Source organism: Pristiophorus japonicus, chromosome 17 (assembly GCF_044704955.1).
Source record: "Pristiophorus japonicus isolate sPriJap1 chromosome 17, sPriJap1.hap1, whole genome shotgun sequence".
In the NCBI taxonomy this organism is placed as follows: Eukaryota; Metazoa; Chordata; class Chondrichthyes; family Pristiophoridae; genus Pristiophorus; species Pristiophorus japonicus.
The window spans coordinates 118,588,040-118,606,922 of record NC_091993.1 but is presented as its reverse complement, the minus strand read 5'-3'; the positions used below and the strand labels follow the sequence as shown (position 1 = coordinate 118,606,922).

General features: G+C 49.1%; 1 protein-coding gene across 5 annotated transcripts in view; it reads right to left on the bottom strand.

Annotated features, from left to right (window-relative positions):
- LOC139228058 (transcription factor SOX-13-like) overlaps positions 1-18,883 on the bottom strand; it is a 193,893-nt gene that overhangs the window by 43,353 nt on the left and 131,657 nt on the right. For 4 of the 5 annotated variants that reach the window (XM_070859212.1, XM_070859215.1, XM_070859214.1 and 1 more), the window contains exons 3-4: positions 12,905-13,007; positions 2,304-2,390 (exon numbers count right to left, since the gene is read on the bottom strand). In XM_070859212.1, coding sequence (XP_070715313.1) covers positions 2,304-2,390; positions 12,905-13,007 — 190 coding nt within the window. Of the gene's footprint in view, positions 1-2,303; positions 2,391-6,400; positions 6,471-12,904; positions 13,008-18,883 lie in introns of those variants that run through there. The other variant, XM_070859216.1, reaches the window with a different exon arrangement.

Genomic DNA, 18,883 nt, shown 5'->3' with positions numbered 1-18,883 from the left:
TATCCAGGAATTTAAAGATTCATCTCCAGGACACTGCTCCGAGCCAATAGTGGTTTTTATTTTAGTTTCTTTGAACACTTTTGTTTGTTATAAAACTACCCGATAGTCAAGATTCATCCAATTGGCTGAATGCAGTCTTTTCCCTTTTCCAATTGGCCATGGGACCTGCTGTTCAACCAATGGGGGGGCGATTGGAGGTGGGAGGTCATGTGGTGACCCCTCCAGAGTTGGTGACCCTCCCTGCAACCATTCCACTGCGATTATCCACATAAAAGCACCTCCCACCAAAACAGGGCGATCTCACAGGAAGGATAAAAAGCAAAAGCAAAATACTCTGGATGCTGGAAATCTGAAATAAAGACAGAGAATGCTGAAAATACTCAGCAGGTCAGGCAGCACCTGTGGAGAGAGAGAGAGAAACAGAGCTGGAAAATGTTGCAGACATAATGGGTTTAAATAATGATCTTTCAGCAGAACGGACGAAAGGCCATCGACCAGAAACTTTGGGCTAGAAATTGCGTAGTGTCCCATTTGGGGGCGATAACTTTTTGCGGGAGCGTAAATATATCGCCGGGCGCTAACCAATTTCAGCAGATGCAAACTTACAAGTTAGTGCTCCAGGAGGGAAGTGGAGTGTTAAATCCAGCGCTACCACTTCCCTTGGAGCGCTAAACCGGGCAAGAGGGATGGTAACAGTGCCCAATACTCCGTGCAGCACTGCTGGGATCACGCGTTCCTTCTCTCCCTTAAAAGGGAAAGACCATTGCTGCAGGTTCTGCATTAAATATATTTCCATGGTGGCCGACGGCAGCCCGTGATCCGCGACGATCAGCCACAAGCACTCGATCAATCGCGGCCAAAGCAAAGGAATTGACAAAAATATTCAGAGTTTTCTCACTTACCTCAGCGACGACCCCGTGAAATACTGCTCCCCAAGCTGCTGGTCGACCTCAGCACGCCTCCTGCAACTGTCGGTGTTGGCGCCCAGCGATGCTGCAGGGGGCGGGAGCAAAGTTTGCATCCGGGGCGTTGCGCACCGGATGATGTCACGATCGCTGGGGTGCAGGAGATCGTGGTGTTGGGGTTTACCGCCGCCGCTAACCTCCAAGGCAAGCTCGCGGGCATCGGTATGCTCGCAGAGCAGGTAACGCTCGCCATTAACTGTGTCTCAATAGCTGGATTATACAATGATACAACAGCCATTTTCCTTATTTGATGCCTAAAGCAGCTCTGCTTTGGTCGCAAAGACATGAGCTCAAAATAAAAACCTTCTTCCAGATGTGGCCTGACCTGCTATACAGTTCCAGGATTTACTGAGCGTATTGTAGGAATGAGCCCGCGACTTCTGTCTGATGGCTGAACAATCACCACAGGTTTCCAGATACCCGGCAACGCAACTAACCATCTTTTAAAGTAATTAGCCGAAAGGTTAAAGGGCAGTCGAGGAGAAATATTGTCACCCAGAGGGTGGTGGGGGTCTGGAACTCGCTGCCTGAAAGGGTGGTAGAGGCAGAAACCCTCACCATATTTAAAAGGTATTTGGAGGTGCACTTGAAGTGCCGTAACCTGCAGGGCTACGGACCGAGAGCTGGAAAGTGGGATTAGGCTGGATAGCTCTTTTTTGGCCAGCACAAACATGATGGGCGCCAAATGGCCTCCTTCCGTGGCGTAAATGTCTATGATCTAACCATTTATAGTGGACACGCCTTGAGCACTGATGAGGGACATTACGCAGAGAGGAGCTCGCAAACGTGAACTTGGGGGAATACAATTAGGGCTGTATTCACTGGAATTTCGAAGGTTAAGTGGTGATCTGATCGAAGTTTCCAAGATATTAAGGGGAACCGATAGGGTAGATAGAGAGAAACTACTTCTTCTGGATGAGGATTCTAGGACTAGGGGGCATAGTCTAAACATTAGAGCCAGACCTTTCAGATGTGAAATTATTAAACATTTCTACACACAAAGGGTGGTAGCAGTTTGGAACTCGGTTCTGCAAATGGCAATTGATGCTAGGTCAATTGTTAATTTTAAAATTGGAGCTTGATAGCTTTTTGTTAACCAAAGGTATGAAGGGATATGGGCCAAAGGCGGGTATATGGAGATAGGTTACAGATCAGCCATGATCTCACTGAATGACAGAACAAGCTCGAGGGGCTGAATGGCCTACACCTGTTCCGATAGAGGGACTGCACACCGCAGAGTTTAACAGTTCGATCACAGCGCGTGGAAAATATTTGACAGCCAGCAGAGGGAGCTTATTGCAACTGCAAAAGTAACAGTGCCCGTATCTGAGATTGTACCTTTGATATCTTTGCTGCTCAAGGAACACTTCTCCAGCAGTTTGTCTTTCCAATCGTTGGACAGCAACTTCTCGATATTTGGCATGACTGCAGGAAGACAAAGAGGAACAAAGAGTTAGGAACGGTCCTTGGAGTATTGGACATAATTAGCGCTGACAGAGGCTCGCTGACAGCCCCAACATCCTGGAGACAAGCGAGCGGGGGAGAGGAGGGGTCTGACAAAGATGAAGTGGAAATGAAGAGGAAAAGCAGACGTTCCAAGTGTCTGACTGCCAGACTTTGTAAGGGAATTGATTTGTGGCCCTCCAAGTAGGGACCTTTGGGAGGGGAGCCAGGGCTCGATACAGGTCATGCTCCCAAGACCCTGCAAGCTACAGGGGCCAACTCTGTGGGAGCTCTGCATCGGAGCTTGTGCGGCAACAGGCTTCCTGGCCCATATCGTGTTGTCCCGGACTATAACCAGCATGCCTGCGCGCAGATTTGCCAGCGAATTGTTTATTCGGTGGCCCTGTTCCAACCAGGGTTCCCGAAAGACCTGCTTGTTCCGGAGACAGCCCGCAGTTGATCCTTGCCTTCCTCTGGTCAAGATTCAATAGTTCGGGCAAGTGATTAGCTGCAACAAGTGATTCTCGACACTTGGAAACCACCATTCCCAAGACGGTGGATGCAAAATGGAAGCATCAGGGCAGCAGCCAATCACACTAAGTGCTGCAGCTCATTGGAATTCCTGAGGGATGGTGCACATCACTGACCTCATTCGCTGCACAAAGACCTGTCAAATACTTAAGTCCGAGGGGGACTGTTGCTGTCTATGTTCCTATGTACAGGCAAAACTGTGGCAAATGGATTTTAGTGTAGGCAAATGTTGAGGTCATCCACGTTGGACCTAAAAAAGGTCAGAACAGGGTACTTTCTAAATGGTGAAAAGCTGAAAACAGTGGAGGTCTGCATTTATAGTCTCTTGAACAACTCTTAAGTTCAATTTAACTATCTTTATTCTTGAGCTCAGTCAGTAATGTGCAGTTAAAATGGCAATCCCCCCCCACACACACACACACACGAGGTTTTCCCACACAGATCTAGGGTGCTATACCTCCTAGCTAGAGGGCGCTATACATTCTATCGTTACAGGAGAGGTGTGAATCTGGGGCAGCACGGGCCAGCCCACACTGCGATGTGTGCGCACTAGGTCCGTGCAGCAGAGTAGGTCTCCAGTCGTCTTGGGTAATCCTTGCCACTGGACCAAGACCTAGCTCTGTCAAGCTCGTGTGGTGGCTGGTGTGTAAAGGCCACTACACGATAAAAAAATCCACGCACAGGCATCTTCCACCCTTCAGGATGTAGTTCGGGATCTGGAATATTAGGTCCTTCATTGAAACACCTGTGAATTCATCCCTTTTTGGCGTGGAAGCAAGTCATCCTCGCTTCGAGGGACTGCCTATGATGATGACAAGGTCCAAAGAGACTGGGGGTCCATAGATCATTAAAATGTCATGAACAGGTACAGAAAATAATCAAAAAGGCTAATGGAATGCTGGCCTTTATATCTGGAATACTAGAATACAAGGGGGTAGAAGTTATGCTGCAGCCATACAAAGCCCTGGTTAGACCACACCTGGAGTACTGTGAGCAGTTCTGAGCATCACACCTTCGGAAGGATATATTGGCCTTGGAGGGAGTGCACCGTAGGTTTACCAGAATGCTACCCGGACTTCAAGGATTAAATTACAAGGAGATTTTACACAAATTAGCATTGTAGTCCCTGGAATTTAAACGGTTCAGGGGTGATTTGACCAAAGCTTTCAGGATATTAAGGGGAACAGATAGTGTAGATAGAGAGACTATTCCCGCTGGTTGGGGAGTCTAGGACTAGGGGACATAGTCTAAAAATTAGACCCAGACCTTTCAGGAGAGAAATTAGGAAACACTTCGACACACAAAGGGTGGTAGAGGTTTGGAACTCTCTTCCGCAAATGGTAATGGATGCTAGATCAATTGTTAATTTTAAATCAGAGATTGATAGCTTATTGTTAACCAAAAGGTAGTAAGGGATATGGGCCAAAGGCAGGTATATGGAGTTAGATCACAGATTAGCCATGATCTCATTGAATGGCAGAACAGGCTCGAGGGGCTGAATGGCCTACACCTGTTCTTATGTTCCTAATAGATGCAGTCATCAAATTTGGATGGCCTGGCTGTTGACTTTCGGTGGCATTGAATTCCTTGCATTTGGTAAAACAGAAATGTTCTCCATTGCTGTGAAGACCTATAATGGACAAGGACTGGGCTCAACCGTCTCTCAGTAACTCTGGCCTTCCAATGTCCAGCCATGCAGGACATTTCCACCCTCTCTCCGCAGCCCCCCCTCCCCCCACCGCCAACCATGCAGGACCCCCAACCTCCGGCCACTTGGGCACTGCCAGCCACCTAGCTTTTCTTTTACAATTAGGAGCAGGAGTAGGCCATTCGGCCCCTCAAGCCAGCTCCGCCATTCAGTGAGATCAAGGCTGATCTTCTACCTCAACTCCACTTTCCCGCACTATCCCCATATCCCTTGATTCCCTTAATATCCAAAAATCTATTGATCTCTGTCTTGAATATACTCAAAGACTAAGCCTCCACAGCCCTCTGGGTAGAGAATTCCAAAGATTCACCACCCTCTGAGTGAAGAAATTTCTCCTCACCTCAGATCTAAATTGCCTTATTCTGAGACTGTGACCCCTGGTTCTAGACTCCCCAGCCTGAGGGAAACATCCTCCCTGCATCTACCCTGTCAAGCCCTGTAAGAATTGTGTATGTTTCAATGAGATCACCTCTCATTCTTCTAAACGCCAGGGAATATAGGCCTAGTCTTCTCAATCTCTCCTCATAGGACAATCCCCCCATCCCAGGAATCTGTCTGGTGAACCTTTGTTGCATTCCCTCAAGGGCAAATATATCCTTAGGCAAGGAGACCAAAATTGTGCACAATACTCCAGGTGCGATCTCACTAGGGCCCCGATATAATTGCAGTAAGATGTCTTCACTCTTATATTCAAATCCTCTTGTAATAAAGGCCAACATACCATTTGCTTTCTTAATTGCTTGCTGTACCTGCATGTTAACTTTCAGTGATTCGTGTACAAGGACATCCAGGTCCCTCTGAACACCAACATTTCCCAATCTCTCACCATTTAAAAAAAATACTCTGCTTTTCTATGTTTCCTACCAAAGTGGATAGCTTCACATTTCTCCACGTTATATTCCATTTGCCATGACCTTGCCCCTCACTTAGCCTGTCTACAGCCCCCTGAAGCCTCTTGCTGAGCACTGTGGGATAGTCGCGCGTTTCAAAGCCCTCGTTTGCTTTTGGTGCTTTCGCAATCACAGGCAGATTTCGGAGTTCAATGGGATTGAATTACGGGTGAAGCAGGAAGGAAGCCGTGCAGGAGACCAGTGGACAGGCAGAGCACACCGGAGGTCCGAGGAGCACGTACCTACCAGTGACGGAGGCACACAGACACTCAGGAGGGGCAACCCCAAAATTAAAGCAAACCAGCTGCCCGTCAAACATAAGAAAACCAGACGCCATGCCTTGGAGTTAAGCTCTTGGCGTTCTTGAAATAATTGCTCTGAAGAGATGCCATGCCTGCCATTGACTTCCTTTGCTATGCTGGCATAAGCAGTGGCACAAAATGACCAAATATGAGCGAGACACCGCATTAATCAGTTCATAAGATCATAAGAAATAGGAGGAGTAGGCCATTCGGCCCCTCGAGCCTGCTCCGCCATTCAATGAGACCATGGCTGATCATCGGCCTCAACTCCACATCACTTGATTTCCCCTAGACTCCAAAAATCTATCGGTCTCAGTCTTGAATATACTCAGACTCAGCATCCATGGGGCAGAGAATTCCAAAGATTCACAACCCTGAGTGATGAAATTCCTCCTCATCTCTGTCTTACCCTGAGACTGTGACCCCTAGTTCTAGGCTCTCCAGCCAGGGGAAACAACCTCTCAGCATCTACCCTGTCAATCCCCCTCAGAATCGTGTATCTTCAGCCAGTTTTAAACCAGTATTTTGAGCACATGAATGACCCGAGCTTAGCAGGTTTACCAATCACATCATCATCATCATCGGCAGTCCCTCGAAATCAAGGAAGACTTGCTTCCACTCCAAAAATGAGTTCTCAGGTGACTGAACAGTCCAATACGGGAATTACAGTCTCTGTCACAGGTGGGACAGACAGTGGTTGAGGGAAAGGGTGGGCGGGGAGCCTGGTTTGCCACACGCTCCTTCCGCTGCCTGCGCTTGGTTTCTGCATGCTCTCGGCGACGAGACTCGAGGTACTCAGCGCCCTCCTGGATGCTCTTCCTCCACTTCGGGCGGTCTTTGGCCAGGGACTCCCAGGTGTCGGTGGGGTTGGTGCACTTTATCAAGGAGGCTTTGAGGGTATCCTTGGGCTCTCTTGCCGTGTAGGAGTTCCGAATAGAGCGCTTGCTTTGGGAGTCTCGTGTCGGGCATACGGACGATGTGGCCCGCCCAATGGAGCTGGTCGAGTGTGGTCAGTGCTTCGATACTGGGGATATTGGCCAGATCGAGAACACAGATGTTGGTGCGCCTGTCCTCCCAGGGAATTTGCAGGATCTTGCAGGGTCATCATTGGTGGTATTTTTCCAGCAATTTGAGATGTCTGCTGTATATGGTCCATGTCTCTGAGCCATACAGGAGGGCAGTTATCACTACAGCCCTGTAGACCATAAGCTTGGTGCCAGATTTCAGGGCCTGGCCTTCAAATGCTCTCTTCCTCAGGCGACCGAAGGCTGCGTTGGCGCACTGGAGACAGTGTTGGACCTCGTCGTCGATGTCTGCCCTTGCTGATAGTAGGCTCCTGAGGTATGGGAAGTGGTCACATCATCAACTTAGTAATAGCTGCTTGCGATATTAATGCACAAACACTTAATGCTTTCGTAGGACAATCAATTACCGGTTATTTAAATTGAGATGTTAAATGTTCAGCTACCATTTTTGCAACATTCATTTCTTTCAGAATCATGTTCCCATCACAAATGGGTAGAATCTGTGCGTGTGACAGTGTGTGAATGTGTTTGTTCCGCCATCTGGTATTTGAACAAAGGTGTTAACCTACTTAAAAATCAATGACAGCACCTCTGTTCTAATTACAATCACGCTAATCTGTACCAACAGTTGTAGAAGTTTAAAAGCAATCGAATCACAGATTAAACAGAAAGGAAGTCAGGCAGGAGACAATGGTGTGCATTACGGTCGCACTGCATAATCTCACCTCAAAAGGAGTGGATATGTGGGCGTTTTCCCTCCCTCCCTTCCGTCCCCCACCAAAATGAGCAAATATTTGGGGCCACCTGATGATCTTCCAGCCCTTCTCCGACATTAGTCACTCTTGTCTTCTGCAACCAATCACATGGCCAGTCCGTCTCTTGCACCCCCACCGCCTCAACATCCACCCCCCCCACCTCCCCACCCCCGCGTCCCATCACCCCTCCCCCACGCCCCCCCCGCCCTCCACCTCCCCACCCCTGCGTCCCATCACCCCTCCCCCACGCCTCCCCACCCCTCCACCCCCGCGTCCCGTCACCCCTCCCCCACGCCTCCCCACCCCTCCACCGTGTCCCGTCCCACCACCCCTCCCCCACCCCCGCCTCCCCACCCCTCCACCCCCGCGTCCTGTCCCATCACCCCTCCCCCGCCTCCCCCACCTCCCCAAACCCGCGTCTCGTCCCGCCACCCCTCCCCCACCCCCGCGTCCCGTCCCGCCACCCCTCACCCCCCCCACCACCCTCGCGTCCCGCCCCTGCCATGACACCCCTCCCCCCAGCCCCCCTCAACATGTGATGGGGGTAAAGTGCAAACAAGAATTAATAACTAGGAAAATAAAAGGCTGGGGCACGATGAAGCAGGGAAGAAGAAAAATGTGAGATAATAATAATAAACTTTTATTTATATAGCGCCTTTAACCGTAGTAAAACGTCGCAAGGCGCTTCACAGCAGTGTTACAAGACAAAGCAGTAAATTTGCTACCGAGCCACAGAAGAAGAAATTAAGGCAAATGACCAAAGGCTTGTTTAAATAGGTAGGTTTTAAGGAACGTATTAAAGGAGATAGGAAAAAGTATGAGAAAGAAAAAGACTTGGATTTATATAGCGCCTTTCACGACCACCGGACGTCTCAAAGTGCTTTTGGAGTGTAGTCACTGTTGGAATATGGGAAACGCGGCAGCCAACTTGCGCACAGCAAGCTCCCACAAACAGCAATGTGATAATGACCAGATAATCTGTTTTAGTGATGTTGATTGAGGGATAAATATTGACCAGGACACCGGGGATAACCCCCCCTGCTCTTCTTCGAAATAGTGCCACGGGATCTTTTACGTCCACCTGAGAGGGCACCTCATCTCATGCGAAAGACGGCACCTCCGGCAGTGCAGTGGCAGTGCAGTGCTCCCTCAGCACTGCACTGGAGTGTCAGCCTAGATTTATATGCTCAGGTCTCTGGAGTGCGACTTAAACCCACAACCTTCTGACTGAGAGGAGAGAGTGCTGCCCACTGAGCCATATAAAAAGGCAACAAGAGCCCAACACACGGATTAATCCTTTGGGCACACTTCTGCACCAATGTTCCCGCTAAGGTGCGTGACCCCGCAGCAACGTGAAAGATCTCGCACGGGCGCTCACCAGCTTTTACACTGTGAATAACGCGCGTGCGCAGAAATTTAAAGGGACCACGCATTAAAGAAACAGGCCCCGCAGAGCAAAGCGCAGCTCAGCGAGAACATTGTTCTGCGCCTAAAGGATTTCTCATTTTCCTTTCTTGTCAGGTCCCTTATTGAAACACCTGTGAACTCATCCCTTTTTGGTGAGGAAGTGGGTCATCCTCGATACGAGGGACTGCCTAATACTATACTACACTTTTCAAGAAACTCGAGAAATGCAGCATTGTTTCGGTTGTGTGTGCTTGGGGGTAATGGTTCCATGGGTTCCTGCTACTCTCTAGTACCTCGTTCGACTGCCCATTCCCCATGTGTGCACTTAGACTGCAAGTGTCTGCAGGACTTTCAGCTGTGGAGGCATCACGGTGGAAGCCTATTCTACCCTCGCGAGGTCCATACACACAAAAACAGGCCATTCGGCCCAACTGCTTCATGCCGGTGTTTATGCTCTGCGTGGGCCTCCTCTCACCCCTCTTCATCTAAACCTACCATCATCATCATAGGCAGTCCCTCGAAAGCGAGGAAGACTTGCTTCCACTCCAAAAGTGAGTTCTCAGGTGACTGAACATTCCAATACGGGAATTATATTCTCTGTCGCAGGTGGGACAGACAGTGGTTGAAGGAAAGGGTGGGTGGGGAGTCTGGTTTGCCGCACGCTCCTTCCGCTGCCTGCGCTTGTTTTCTGCATGCTCTCGGCGACGAGACTCGAGGTGCTCAGCGCCCTCCTGATGCTCTGCCTCCACTTAGGACGGTCTTTGGCCAGGGATTCCCAGGTGCCGGTGGGGATGTTGCACTTTATCAAGGAGGCTTTGAGGGTGTCCTTGCAACGGTTTCTCTGCCCACCTGGGGCTCGTTTGCCGAGTAGAGCGCTTGCTCTGGGAGTCCCGTGTTGGGCATGCGGACGATGTGGCCCGCCCAACGGAGCTGGTCGAGTGTGGTCAGTGCTTCGATGCTGGGGATGTTGGCCTGATCGGAGGCAGCGTTGGTGGTACTTATCCAGCGCTTTGAGGTGTCTGCTGTATATGGTCCACGTCTCAGCCATATAGGAGGGTAGGTATCACTACAGCCCTGTAGACCATAAGCTTGGTACCAGATTTGAAGTCCTGGTCTTCAAGCGCTCTCTTCCTCAAGTGACCGAAGGCTGCGCTGACACACTGGAGGCAGTGTTGGACCTCGTTGTCGATGTTTGCCTTGCTGATAGTAGGCTCCCGAGAGATGGAAAATGGTCCACGTTGTCCAAGGCTGCACCGTGGATTTTGATGACCAGGGGGCAGTGTTGTGTGGCGGGGGCAGTGTTGTGTGGCGGGGTCAGGTTGGAGGAGAACCTTTCTCTTACGGATATTTAGTGTAAGGGCCATGCTTGCTTGCGTACGCCTCGGTGAAGATGTTGACGGTGGCTTGGAGTTCAGCCTCTGAATGTGCGCAGATGCAAGCGTCGTCCGCATACTGTAGTTCGATAAGAACATAAGAAACAAGAGCAGGAGTAGGCCATACGGCCCCTCGAGCCTGCTCCGCCATTTAATAAGGTCATGGCTGATCTGACCATGGGCTCAGCTCCACTTCCCCGCCTGCCCCCCATAACCCCTTATCCCCTTATCACTCAAAAATCTGTCTATCTCCGCCTTAAATATATCCAATGACCCAGCCTCTACAGCTCCCTGGGGCAGAGAATTCCACAGATTTACAACCCTCAGAGAAGAAATTCCTCCTCGTCTCAGTTTTAAATGGGCAGCCCCTTATTCTGAGACTATGTCCCCTAGTTTTGGTTTCCTCTATGAGTGTAAATATCCTCTCTGCATCCACCTTGTTGAGCCCCCTCATTATCTTATATTTTTCGATAAGATCACCTCATAGTCTTCTGAACTCCAATGTGTATAGGCCCAACCTACTCAACCTATCTTCATAAGTCAACCCCCTTATCTCCGGAATCAACCTCGTGAACCTTCTCTGAACAGCAAGTATATCCTTCCTTAAATATGGAGACCAAAACTGTACGCAGGATGGGACGACCTTTGATCTAGCCTGGAGGTGACGAAGGTTGAACAGCCATGTTTCCGACATTACAACAGTGACTACACGCCAAAAGTCCTTAATTGGCAGGGCGTCCAGTGGTCGTGAAAGGCGCTATGTAAATCCAAGTCTTTTTTTTCTTTCTTTAACCTTCTATTCCTTTCTCCCTCGTGGTTATCTAACTTCCCCTTAAATGCAGCTATGCTATTCGCCTTTATCACATTCGAACCATTCTCTGGGTTTCTCTTGAATTCCCTCTTGGGTCTATTGGTGACTACATTATAGTTATGGCATTGAGTTTTGGACTCCGCCCACAAGTGGAAGGTCTACGTCTACCTGATCGAACCCCTTCATAATTTTAAAAGGCCCTTAATGAGGTCGTCCCACAGCCTTCAGTCGAAGAATGAAAACACTCATCCATCGGCCATGACCAGTTTAGAGAAAGGCAGCAGATAAACGAAAGGGACTTATGCAAAGCCACCGTTCTCTGTGATCAGCGAGTCAGCTGTCCCATTGCAGGTGACAATAACTGGAGCATCTCAAAGGCCAAAGGGCACCCCAGCACGGGTCAAACCCAAAAGGAACATGTTTCTGTTGATGCTCCTCGAATCATAGAAATTTACAACACAGAAGGAGGCCATTCGGCCCGTCGTGCCTGTGACGGCTCTTTGAGCAGTCGTGCTCAGTCTCCCCCCCGCCCCCGCTGTTTGTCCGGAACCCTGCAAGTTGCTCCTCCTTGAGCACCTGTCCGACCCACGTTTAAAATTATTTAACTACCTCCATCACCTTTTCACGTAGATTCCGACAGCTCTCCAACTGAAAAAAATTCTCCTCTTCTCACCTCTAGATCTTTTGTGAATGGTTTTAAATCCATGATCTGCTCGCCAGAGGGAATAGTTTTTCTCTTTCTACTACGTCAAAACCTCTCATCATGTTGCAGACCTCTATTAGGTCGCCTCTTAACTTTCACTGTTCCAAGGAGAACAGTCCTAACTTTCCCAACCTCTCCTTCCAACAGCTGTCTAGTTGATCCCCAACGCCCAGTTTGTTAATGATTAAGTGGCACAGTGGTGTAACTTGACTGGTCGCCCCAGTGATTCCTCAAACAAAGCCTTCTTAAGGAGTTAGCAGGCTGAACAACTTATATTTATATAGCGCCTTTAACGTAGTGAAACATTCCAAGATGCTTCACAGGAGTATTACGATATAAAAAAATTGACACTAAGCCGCATAAGGAGAAATTAGCAGGAGAGGTAGGTTTTAAGGAGCACCTTGAAGGGGGAAAGGGAGGTAGAGAGGCAGAGAGGTTTAGGGAGGGAGTTCCAGAGCTTGGGGCCCAGCCAGCTGACGGCACGGCCACCAATGGTTGAGCGATTATAATCAGGGATGCTCAAGAGGGAAGAAATTAGAGGAGCGCAGACATCTCGGGGGGTTGTGGGGCTGGAGGAGATTACAGAGATAGGGAGGGGCGAGGCCATGGAGGGATTTGAAAATAGGGATGAAAATTTTGAAAATCGAGGCGCTGCTGAACCGGAAGCCAATGTAGGTCAGCGAGTGATGGGTGAGCGGGACTTGGTGCGAGTTAGGACATGCAAGGAGGGTGGGATAACCAGGCACAAGCCATCCAGGGCTCTCTCCTAATGCCCTGTTACAGCGCAGCACTGGCAGAAGTGTGTGCGTCAGATGCAAACCCTGCTGCCTTGACCAAGCACACACAACACTTGAGGAGTAGGGAGGGGGAAAGAGCGAGCTGATCTCCGAGTCACATCTGAAGCCCAATGGAGAACTACCTCAATTATGGGTGTGAATGCCAGATAGGCTTGTACATCACTGTCTGGATCTCGGTCAGTGACTGTACTCACCCTCGTTCAAATTCTTACTGAAGTCCATTCTCTCCAAGTTGCTTAATGCGATCGTGAATTTACTGTGGTCCTGCTGCCCCTCGTCACTTGGTGAAGATGAAGCCTGGGTTGTAAATGGAAGAGCTGCATTAGTCTCCGCCGGTCAAGACACAACACCCGACACAGCACAACGCCAGGTCCCAGCAATAAACATGCACAGCAGCAAACAGCATAATAGGTCGCTGTTGGGGTGGAAGTACTTGCAATTTGTAGTACTCCTCCTTCCCCCAAAAAACCAAGTACAGGTGCAATGTCCCGAATCCGGAATTCCGAAACCCGGAATTGGACGAAAACCAGACATTTCGGCGCAGGGCGAAGGATCGGCGGGCGGTGAGGTCCGAAATCCGGCAAAACCAGAAGTCTGGCACGGATTCAGTCCCGAGGATTCCGGATTTCAGACGGTTGATTTTCCTGTCTGAAATCTGGCAAAACCCAAAAGCCGGCACGGACCGAGTCCCGAGGATTCCGGATTTCAGATGTTGTACCTGTACCCCTACTTTGTCGCCTTCGTCCACGCAAAGGGCACTCAACCCAAAATAAAGAGGATACTAATTCACGTGATTTTCATCAGAACGGTCTCATGCCAGAGCCAATGCCAGGCAGACACACACTTCCCCAAAAATGGCATCTTCCTCCAGGAAGTATGAATACCACTAGAACCGGGTAGATGTCAGACAAGGTGGGACATTGCTTTCACAGTTACCCTGATATTTAACAGTTGGGGAGGAGAAAGAGAGTGGGGGGAAGAGAAGGGGAGAGGGGGAGGGGAAGGGGAGAGAACGGGAGAGGGGGAGGGGAAGGGGAGAGAACGGGAGAGGGGAAGAACAGGAGAAAGGGAGGGGGGTATAAAAAGGTTGGGGGGGGGAGAAAGGGAGAGGGAGGGTTTTGGGGGAGAAGGGAAGGGAGGGAAGGAAGAGGGGTGGTATTGTCTGCTGAAGGTATCGGGTTCTTCATTTATCTTGTCCTCGAAGGTCAAAGTGCACCATTCCCTCAGACACATCATATTCCTCAATGCCTAGTTTGCTCAGTTACAGCAGTGAGGGGTTTTCAAGCTTAAACCTGCAGGGTGCCCCACATTCATTTGCAAGGTTTAAGATTCATGCTGTGCAGTGGCAAGGTGGAGAAACAGCGTTAAATAAAGTTGTTAATTCAGAGTCTGAGGAGGCTTCGCAAAATGTTGAGGCTGTTCAAAATTTCTCATTGAAGTCCGAAGGAGTCCTCAACGCCAACCTCCCCCACACCAAAATAACACCACAGAATATGAGTTATATTATTTTGTACAGCTGTACTGGAGTGTATGTTGGTCATTAAATCATCTCTGCCCCAGTGGCCTTTATACTCTTTGTATTTCAGAGACTAATCAAAGGGAAGGGAAGCCCCAATCCAACAGACACGGACATTATAACAAAAAATGCTGGAAATACTCAGCAGGTCAGGCAGCGTCTGTGGAGAGAGCTAGCACGGAGGCAAGAACATGGGCAGCAGGCGTATGGGAACACCACACCTCCAAGTTCCCCTCCACATCACACACCATCCTGACTTGGAAATATATCACCGTTCCTTCAGCGGCGCTGAGTCAAACTCCTGAATTCCCTCCCTAGCAGCACTGTGGGAGCATCTTCACCACACGGACTGCAGCGGTTCAAGAAGGCGGCTCACCACCACCTTCTCGAGGAGCAATTAGGGATGGGCAATAAATGCCGGCCTTGCCAGAGAAGCCCACATCCCAGGAACAAATTTTTAAAAAGACTTGGATTTATATAGCGCCTTTACGTCCACCGGACGTCTCAAAGCACTTTACAGCCAATGAAACACTTTTGGAGTGCAGTTACTGTTGTAATGTGACAATGAATTTTAAAAAAAGGGAAAGGAGGGTTGGAATTAAAGAACAAAAGGGAAGGTTTGTGATAGGCAGGAGAGATTAAACGACAAAGGGGTTGATGGTGCGAGGGAGATGAGGGTAGTCAAGATATTCAGTAACTGAAAAAAAAAAATCACTCCTCTCCCTCCTACAGTGACCTCAAGGAGTGACTGAGAGACATGGAGACCCAAAATGGCAGCTCTCCGTTGGGATAAGAAATTTGCTTTTAAAAAGATCTTTAATAAAAAGACCACAGGGCAATACTTGGAGCCAGGACTCCCCACAGACTCTCCGTTCTCCATATATGAACTTTCCTTCCCCCTTTTTAGCCAATATATTCTGGAAATCTCCAATTTACCAGGCAACACCGGTTGATGTCTAATGTAAGGACCAGATACACCCACAGAGAGAAAACACAGAGAGACAACAACCTTGCGTACTTACTTTTAGCGCATCATCCAGACTATGGCCTGTAGGCCGAGAACGCCCATTTTGTTTTTTTTTAAATGAGGGCTAATATACTGAGGTGGAATGAAAGAAGGAAAATCCAGTAAGAAGGAAAAAAGAAAAAGAAGAGAAAAAAAAAGTTAAAAACACCATGAGGATGGTAGAGAAAAAAAAAAAGAAAAAATTCAACGAGGGAAAAAAAGCAATAATTTCGACACGCGCCAAGCATCAAAAAATTTCGATTGATAGCACATCCCACACCCTTCAAAAAAAACAACGGGGGCGTTATCCTTATTCAGTAACTAAACCAATTGAAATTAAAGTTACTTGTAAAATACTCACCATGGAAATGGGGGGGGGGGGGGGAAACAGCCCAATTTACTTAAAATTTTAAAAATCACAAAATTAAAAATTACTGGAGGGGGTGGGCATTTTTCAAATTGTAGACTCTTTCAATTTTTCTTCAAATGTAGCGAATAAAAAAAACCCAGCCAGGACATTAATCTGCAGTGCCCTGGAGCAATGAGGCAACACTTTACCCTTACAGTCAGCACTCAGACTGCTTCACATGGCAGCTGGATGCCGAGGTGAACATGCCAAGTATTGTCTCACACTTTAGGAAGCCTTGGAGAGGGTACAGAGGACATTTTGCCAGAATGGTACCAGGGATGAGATAATTCAGCTACGTGGAGAGACTGGAGAAGCAGGGATCGTTCTCCTCGGATTTAAATCGAGGTGTTCAAAATCAGGAGGGGTTTTGACAGAGTAAATAAGGAGAAACTGTCGCAGGAGCGTCGGTAACCAGAGGACAAGGATTTAAGGAGGTAAAGCCGGGGGGAGGAGGAGGAGGAGAATTTAAAACATTTTTTTTTTTTATAAACTCCACGAGATGTGATCTGGAAAGCACTGCCTGAAAGGGTGGTGGAAGCAGATTGAATAGTAACTTTCAAAAGGGAACTGGTTATACACTTAAAAAGGAAAAATTTGCAGGGCTACAGATAAAGAGCAGGGGAGTGGGCCCAACAGATAAATCTTTCACCATGGGCCGAAAGGCCTCCTTCTGGGCTGCATCATCATAGGCAGTCCCTCGGAATCGAGGAAGACTTGCTTCCACTCTTAACTTGAGTTCTTAGGTGGCTGAACATTCCAATACGAGAGCCACAGTCCCGGTCACAAGTGGGACAGATAGTCGTTGAGGGCAAGGTGGGGGGCGGGACAGATTTGCCGCACGCTCTTTCCGCTGCATGCGCTTGATTTCTGCGCGCTCTCGGCGACGAGACTCGAAGTGCTCACTGCCCTCCCGGATGCACTTCCTCCACTTAAGGCAGTCTTTGGCCAGGGACTCCTAGGTGTCCGTTTCGGATGCCCCCAAAAGCTCTGAGCTGCATGATTCTATCGAAGGTTCTTGGAACTGTTTTTTGAAGGAGTGGGCAGATTGTTCATATTATGAGGTGGGCGGGGTTGGGGGGGGGGGGGGTGGGAGCGGAGTGAAATGACTGCGGAACCAATGGTTCCAAATGAGCGGTAATTGGTGCGTGAACACTGATGGACACCAGCGCAGTTTTGCTCAAACTCCTGAGGCGATTCATGCACAGACCCCACAGTAACTTCTTTTGGGCTTATTCAGCACCAATTGAAAGGCCAATATGCAAATTGGTTCCGTGGTTGGCTTTCCAACTCGTATTGCTACCCCATATAACAAAGGTCAAAGGTGTTGAGAATCATGGAAAATTACAACACAGAAGGGAGGCCATTCGGCCCTTCGAGTTTGTGCCGGTCGAAAAAGAGCTACCCAGCCTAATCTCACCCAACACTAGGTCCATAGCCCTGTAGGTTACAGCTCTTAAAGTGCACATTTGTAAAGGGTGGCTCAACTGGTGTAGTCCATGTAACAGTATGGGAGCAACAGCAAGTCTTCCTTGTGATGGAGATGGAGATCTAAGGCCATAGCTGAAGGGCCACCAGGGTCCACCCTTACCCTGGCAGCATGCCTTGATACAATTGGCTGGACCTCACCCAGAGGTTGATGGAATTGTTCTACGAAGAAGCAGTTTCAACACAGCGACAGGAATGAGAGCATGTCGACTTTGTCACAGGTTCTTGTGCAACAGCAGGACACCAGTCCAGGATCAATCCGTTTCCAGCTCATTGCTGCATTAACCAGGTCACTCGTGCTCTGTATCAACATACTGTTCAATACACTGGAATCAGTACGCCATGCAGCCGCGAGAGGCTGGCGAGTTTTCGGACTACGCTGTGGTATTCACTGGGTACAAATACCCTCAACTGTGCCCAAGTGGTCTTTCAAGGACCTGTGCAACATCCTAAACCACTCATCGACCGAAAGGGGTTTCGTTTGATGGGCATCCAAATAGTCTGCTACCAGATCGTCATGCACATGGTTTCCAGGGAACACAAGAACATAAAAAAATAGGAGTAGGCCATTTGGCCCCTCGAGCCAATAAGATCATGGCTGATCTGATCTTAGACTCAACTCCACTTCCCTGCCCACTTCCCATAACCCTGAACTCCCTTATCGTTCAAAAATCTATCAATATTCAATGGCCCAGCCTTCACAGCTCTCTGGGGCAGGGAATTTTATAGATTTACAATCCTCAGGAGAAGTTGTTCCTCCTCATCTCCGTTTTAAATGGGCGGCCCCTTATTCTGAAACTATGCCCCCAGTTCTAGATTCCCCCACGAGGGGAAACATTCTCTCTGCATCTATCCGGTCAAGCCCCTGTTATGAGTTTCAATAAGATCACCTCTCATTCTTCTAAATTCCAACAAGTATAGGCTCAACCTGCTCAACCTTTCTTCATAAGACAACCCTTGGGAATATCTACGATGCACAAATCCCGAGAAGCATGGGTGCCAGGGTGTAGAGAAAGGGAGCATTTGGTATCTCAAGAGTTATCTTTTCAAGGTATGGCTCGTGACCTAGCTAATCAATCTTCATACCATCCAGCAAACAGCAAAGCCCATCCCATGAGGTAGGAACTTCAAGCTGACATCTGACATGACTAAACAATGACTCTAGTGTTTTGACTGCACTAGTACAGGTGTGACGTCCAAAATCCAGAAACCTCAGGACCGAGGCCATTCTGGATTTCGGGTATTTCCGAATAGGTAGAGGAGGGGGTGCCAGGAGGTCGGGCCTTCCCAAGGTCGGGCCGAGGTGGGGGGAAAGAGGTTGGGCAGCAGGAGGTCGGACAGAGGTGGAGGGGGGGGGGGGGAAGGTCAGGGCGAGGTCAGACTGAGGCGGGGGGGTGTGGGTAGGTTGGGCGGCCGGAGGTCGGGCCTCGGATCATTTTCCAGTTTCCGGACGACCCCGCCACGGATCGGCCCGGTGTCCGGATTCCGAAAGGCAGGATTTTGGACGTTGCACTTGTATGAGACGACAGGACACTGGTGGTCTACATGCTGTGCCACATAGGCACTGAAAGAGGCATCCATTTGAGGAAGCTGAGCAGCAACAAGCCATGGGACGGGGATACAAAGAGTGTGTCCAAACAGTTCACCTTCAAGGTCCGGAGTTCCTAAGCTTTCAAAGACCGATGTACAACGTTGCTCTGGCTTCCCTCAGGGCCCTCAGCACCCTGGTAGAATGAGTCAACCTCACGGTGGACAGG